Source organism: Camarhynchus parvulus, chromosome 1 (genome assembly GCF_901933205.1).
Source record: "Camarhynchus parvulus chromosome 1, STF_HiC, whole genome shotgun sequence".
Lineage (NCBI taxonomy): Eukaryota > Metazoa > Chordata > Aves > Passeriformes > Thraupidae > Camarhynchus > Camarhynchus parvulus.
The window spans coordinates 88254602-88261127 of NC_044571.1; the positions used below are offsets into that span (position 1 = coordinate 88254602).

The 6526-nt window shown below is 52.0% G+C and overlaps 1 protein-coding gene and 1 non-coding gene across 2 annotated transcripts; both read right to left on the bottom strand.

Moving 5' to 3' along the window:
- Positions 1-5455: 5455 nt before the first annotated feature.
- On the bottom strand, positions 5456-6281 carry C1H12orf57 (chromosome 1 C12orf57 homolog). Its single transcript, XM_030957157.1, has 3 exons — positions 6121-6281; positions 5852-6028; positions 5456-5771 (listed from the first exon to the last, which is right to left on the bottom strand). Exons 1-3 carry the CDS (start codon positions 6176-6178, stop codon positions 5623-5625), a joined length of 384 nt encoding a protein of 127 aa, XP_030813017.1. The 5' UTR covers positions 6179-6281; the 3' UTR covers positions 5456-5622.
- Positions 6282-6307: 26 nt separating this feature from the next.
- LOC115911938 lies at positions 6308-6368 on the bottom strand. Its single transcript, XR_004061323.1, has one exon. It is a non-coding gene; the product is annotated as a U7 small nuclear RNA (small nuclear RNA).
- Between the last annotated feature and the right edge of the window lie 158 nt (positions 6369-6526).

Consider the following 6526-nt stretch of genomic DNA (forward strand, 5'->3'; position numbering starts at 1 on the left):
GCTCTGAGCACAGCAGTGCCTGCCTGAAACCAGCCTGCCACGGGATGGGACTGACACGGGCAGTGGTAGCTCAAAAGCAATGGGGAGGTTGGGAGAGGGTAGTGAAGCTGCTCAGGAAGGCAGGCAGAGACCAGGACAAACAGCTACTACCTACAGGGAGCCCACACAGCACTGAGGGAGCTGAGCCGAGGACCTTCAAAATCCTGGCACCCCACACTGAGGCCAAAGCTGACAACCTGGACAACCAGGTATAAAAGGATGGAAAACCATTCCAGTCACCTGGCTGCTTCCAGGTGTGGCCATGACTGCCCTGCCCACAACACTGGCTTCAGGGTCTGCAGGTCTGGTGAAAGAATGGGAGCTAAGCCGTGGCCTAAGAGTGCAATCCAGCTGGCAAAGGAGCCTGGCTTTTCCCTGGGGCCATCTCAGCTACCCTGTGTGGTGTGGGCAGCAGCAACAGCAAGAGCCTTGCTCATTTCAAGCAGCAGCAGCTGCAGACTTCCCCACACACCACCAGGCTGGGAAATCCTGCAAAAAGATGAACAGGCTGCTAGCTAAGACCTAGACAAAAACTCGTGGCCAAGAGAGAAACCAGTAACAAAGGGAAGTACAGGAGAGATGAGTGGGAAGCTAAACTTCATTGCTAGAAAGGCAACCCAGGCACCTACAGCAGCTTCCTTAGAAATGCTTCTGGTTTCATGCACATGGTGAGCTGGGCTGTGGTGAGCTGCAGGCAGCCAGAGGTACTGACTTAGAACTGATATTAAAAACCAAGGAGATTTTAAATGCACGGGATCAACTCAAGGGAACAACTTCTGCACAAAATTGTAGAAGTTGCACCAGAAAGGCGGCACCTAAATCAGTCTAGCAGGAACAGGAAACAAGTGTTGTTTATTGCCAAGGGAGAAAAGGCAGGAACTTCCAGGGAGAAGTCCCAAAAAATAATTCCTGATATCAAAAGCATATTAGAGTATGCTGAGTCAATATGAAGCCAAGGCAGACGAAAACCAAAACTTAGGCATCCCTGCACCCTACACTGAAGGAGAAAATCTGTCTGAGGAACTGAACATTAGCTGGACACAGGGGAACAGGGAAAGAACAAGATAGCAAAGAGCGCAGACCAGAATAAGAAAGGGTGAGAGAGCACGTATCCCATGTAACTCAGTATCCTCCAGAAGGACAAGCCACAGGGTGCAGTGTAATCTCTTGACAGTATTTTCGTGGACAAAAATCCTGTATCACATAATTTACAAGATGAGTTTATGCTACTGCTTGCTTTCATTTTAGGAAAAGAGTGGATGCATGCAGCAACACTGGTGTCTTTGATCTGGGCCATCCAACTAAAAACTACCAGTAAGGGAGGGAAATGTCACCATAGAGAAGCCATCAGTCAGTATCTTCGAGGCTGCTCTCCCAAATGGCTGCAGCATGGAACAGCTGAGCCACTACATATAATAAGACTATAACTGAGCCACTAAAACACTTTTAAAATATAATTAAGAGGTCAAGAGATTTCAGCAAAGAGACTACTCTTACACTGTTTGGCTTTCAGTACAACACAGGTGTTAGAACCTCATCTTGTAAATCCGTCATGGAAGCAGACCACAGCTAGCGCAGTAACAAATTTACAGCAGAAGATAAATGAAATAGCTAATTAAAAAACACACATCTGGATCACTGCAAGAAAAAAAAAGGCCCTGAGAAACTGGAAAGGATCCAGCATAATGCCACTAATGTAGTGAAGAGCCTGGAACATAGCAGAGAGCAAGCTGGGTTTATTCAACTTGAAGAAAAGATGCTTAAGGAGGGATTTAACACTTGCCTGAGACTACCTAAAAGGGGCCATGGGGGTTTAGAGCTGATAAGTCAGGTTCTTTTTTGTGGGACACAACCAAAAGAAAAGAGGCAACAGGCATGACTTGCAGCAAGGGAAATTCTGATTAGGTATCAGGAAAAACTGCACACGTGCTCCCCCCCAAGGGGGTTCAGCACTTGCCACAGGTCCTGAGAGCAGCGGAGGAACCTCCACCCTGGCAGGTGTCAGGACTCAGCCCAACAGGGCCCTGAGCCACCGAGCTAGTTTTGGGGCAGCAGGGGTGGGACTAGGCAGTGCAGAGGTCAAAATGGTTGTTAAAGGAAGAGCAGAGAGAAAGATTGTGTATAGAGTTTCTTTTGCCCTTGTACTTCCTAAGCCTCTGTTGGGAGCTACTTGTAGTCAACTGTCAAATGCATAACAGATTTTGCACCCCTTGGCAAAGAGCTCCATTGCTCAGTTACAGAAATGCCCCCTCCTTTGACTCATAACCTGCTCCCTGCCTCCTTTTTAGCACCTGGTTGTTGTAAAGAAAGGAAAATCAGTCTGTGGATCCTGTTTCTCTCCCCCTGCTCCAAGCCGCTCGTGGTAATAAATCTGAAACATCCGTATCCACCCTCAACTCTTTGCCAGGCTGAAGACTCCAGCCCTATTAAGGGTTTTTTTGCTTTTTTTTTTGTACAGAACTATTCTACACCTCTGACCACCTTTGCTGTCCCTCTCAGAGATATTTCCAATTCTGGCATTTTGATGTGGAGATAAGAGTGAAGGTGGGCGCAGAACTGTGGTATTCAAAATGTTGGTGAGTCATGGACAGTGGTGATTTCTGATGTTCACTACAACCAAGCATTAAGCTAACAACTGCATGGACTTCTATAATCAAAGAGAGGTTACCATTAGTTCACAGTCATTGTTTTATATGCAATTTTTGTATTGTTTTTCTGTATGAACATTGTTTTACATAAGCCTTTTCATCTGCTGTTCTACTGCCCACTCATTCACTGCCATTAGGTCTTTCTGAGATTATTCACAAGTCAACTCCCACTCTATTATCCTGAATAACTTTCTACCATCATCCAATTTTCTCACCTCACCAGTATTCCCAGGTCACTTGGGGATATACTGAACAGCACGTATTTCAGATAAGGCCCCTGTGATCTGACCACTGATGACTTCCCTTTGCTGTAAAAATGGGACGTTAAATCCCACCTTCCATTTACTATTCTCTAGTATTTCTTTACTCAAGAAAATCTTTATCTTTTTTAATCCTGTGATTTCAGCCTTATTTAAAGACTTTGATGAGAGAATCTTGTCCAATTCTTTAAATCCAAGCAAACTGTACTGGCCAGACCTGCCTTATCCACAAGTTTCCTACATCCCTCAAAACTCTCCAGGTTTACAGCACCATATTTGCCTTTACAAAAGCAGATGCTGGCACTTCCTTTAGTATCACATTCATTGCTCTCCCCATTATACTGTGCACCCTCTTGCTCAGATAATGACTTTATTGTTCCACGCTTTGGGGAGGAGCTAATTTGGAGCCCTTTTGGGAATGAGCATTGCCTTTGTTAATCTTTTTCTAAATCTCAGCACGGAGATGATTTCAGACAGGAGGTTTGCTGTTCTGTACAGAAGTCTGCTGTAGTTCAGTCATTAGTGCAGAGCAAAGGCTGCCTGGGGATGGGCTGATGGACCATCTTCCTGTGACCTGCCAAAGCCACATGCTCTCCACCAGGCCTTGGGGCTCCAGAACAGTGCTGGACCACTGTGGTTGCCCAAATTCTTACCAGAGAGTAATGCCAGTGTGAATCCCATTTCCTGACACCCTTCCAGAGCAGTCTCCAGAGCAGGGTGCCTGTTTGGACTGACTGTGGGGATTGTATGTCCTGCTTTTTGTTCCATAAAGGGCTAGAAAAGACTGCAGCAAATAAAGGAATAACCAGCATTTAAAAGGCCAGGCAGCTGACATCTCTCTCTGCAAAACCATTCAGAGATGCTGCAGCTGCAGGGTGGCAGAGGAACTGCAGCAGACTGGGCATCACAAACCCTGCTTGCTCCTTATCAAAGTGAGAAGGAGCAACAGTAATGTAAAGCACAGCGAGCTCCAGTCCTCTTGCTACCCCTACCAGAGGGTCGGCCCTCTGGCTACCTCCAGTAGGCAGCTCCTATTAGAAACTGGGTTTTTTTCCCTTCTGTGCCTGATTCCTACTGCTGCTATTTTTATTTTTCTCACCAACAACTCATTTTCTTGCCCTAACTAGCATTCACAGCACTCACCCACGGGATGGCATCAGGGTCTTGTCTCTCAGATCCCCACTGATGGAGGACTGACAGGAGCTGGTGGAGGAAGTACCACAGCCCTCAACCAAGGGGGTCCTACTAAAGAAAATAAAGCAACATTGGAATTACCAAGAAAGGATCTTGAAACGGATTTGGGAGGGAGATCAAAGACCTGGATAGAGGAGGGGCGGCCTGGCACCCTGGCGGCAGGGCTGGAGGCTCATGGCGGTGAGTGCGGGGCGCTGGAGCAGCAGCTGGCCGTGCCTGCGGGTGCAGCACCTCCCGTGACTCACCTGAGCCCGATCCGCACAGGGGAAGCCCCGAACTCCGCCTGCTCCCAGGCGGAATAAGGAGGAGGTAGCTCCAGGTCAGGCAAACCTCAGGCCTCAAGCCGCGGGCTTAATTTTCACCATTTGCAAAGCACTTCCTGGACTGCAGTTAATGAATAATCAAAGGGGTGGGGGAAGGCCAAGGCCAGGCTCGGAGAGGTAGATGGAGACGGAAGGGACCGACTGCTCTTCCTGCCTCCCATCCACGAGCTCACGCCCTCGCTGGCTGCATTCCTGCTCGCTTCGTAATTGGGAGCACAGAACTCCCGACGCAGCTCCCTCACACCTGGCTTGCAGCTCTCTGCTGTCCCAGGCCTGGCTCCTTCACTCTCAGCCCTTTCCCTCGCCTTTCTGTCGCCGAAGACCTGAATTCTTCCAAGGACAACAGGGACAGAGGGCAGGAGGCTACAAGCAGACATACCTGATGTCCCTCTGAATGACATTGGAAAGAAAACATTGCAAAGGAGCAACGCTGCACCACTAGGTTGATCCCTCTGCGGTCCAAAAAAAAAAGGTGAGATAAAAATTTTATGTTGTTTATGTTGTTGTAATCCAGTCTGCAGCCAAACGGGGCAAGCCCAGCCCTCCCACGCTCGGCCGCTCCCTGCGGCATCTCTCTGCTGCCTTTTTCACTAAGGATAATGTGATGGATTGCACATTCAGCCACAAAACAAGGCAGCCACAGGCACTGGGGGCAGGAGTAAACTAGCACTGACCCTGCTGGGACAGGGGCCTCAATGCCATTTACAACACTTGCTGAACAGTACTGGATCGTGTTGAGGGACACATTTCCTAGTATGCTTCAAACAGCACGTCTGAAAATGCTTGCCCTTGTAAAGTGTTTAATGCCTGTCTCTCTGATACCAGACCCTAGGGCTTCACACCGAGGCTCTGCACAAACCTTTTTGCAGAACATGGTGCATACTGGGCCTCCCAAAAGAGCATCACAAATGTCACGCAGAGAGCACTGCTGTACCTGCCTCTGCACCAGGGAGCAGCACTGCTGAGCTCACGGCCATTCATGAAACACGGGCATTTTCAACACACGCTTTATTCACGAGCAGACACATGAGTGGGCACGAAGCATCCCATTCCTTCCAGGACCGCATCTTCCTTGTTCAATGCCCCATTCCTAGGGCTGACAGGACCTGCACCTTGGAAGGAGGGCACCAGCCGGAGCACCGGGAGAGCTCCGCGGGCTCAGGAGGCAGCAACTCCGCCGGTGCCGGCCCCGTGCGGCGGCAGCGTCATGGGCGGCAGGAACATGGCCTTGAGCTTGCCGGACATGCTGGCGATCTCCGGGTCCTGCGACTCGTAGGACTTGATCAGCCGGGCGAACTTCAGGACGCCTGCAAGGGAAGGGGGTGGGCGGGACGCCCCGCTGCCGCGGCGGGCCCAGAGCATCCCGCCCGGCGGGGGAACAACCCACCTTCGCCGTCGCTGCTGAACCCGTAGGCCTTGATCACGTCCTGCTGGATCTGGGTGGCCACGGGCAGCAGGAACTGCAGCATCTTGCCCATGTCGTTGCAGGCGTTGTCCCGAGCCTCCTCCATGCGCTGTGCGTTCTCAGGCGCCCCGAACGCCTTGATCACCTCCGCCAGCACGGCTGCGGGACACGGGCACTCAGCCGCCCGCCGGCCTCCCGCATGCAGCGGAGCGGCACGGGCCCACCCGGGACACGGACCCGCCCGCACTCACCCTTCGCCTGCTCCGCGCTCAGCGCCGGCGCCACCGCGGGCTGCGCGGAGGCCGCCATGGGGCGCGGCGGGGCCGCGGCAGCCACGGTCCCACACCGATCAGCACCGGCTCCAGCCCGGCCCGGCCCGGCCCGGCCCGAGCGCGCCTGCGCCTCCCCGCCCCGTTCTGTCATTGCACCGCCTGTGGGAGCGGCTTCCCGCGGGCGCGGGAAACCTACTGGACAAATTCTAAAAGAGCTGAAATCACTGCCGGAAACTGCGCGCGGGCGAAGAGCCCCTCCGGGCCGACCCACCCCGAGGTGAGGGCGAGGGCCGCTCTTCTCGTGGACCGTCTCCCCTGCGGGTCCCCGACCCAGTGCCGCCCGCCTGCCCTGCTCAAAGCCGACACCGGCAGTCTCCGGTGCCGC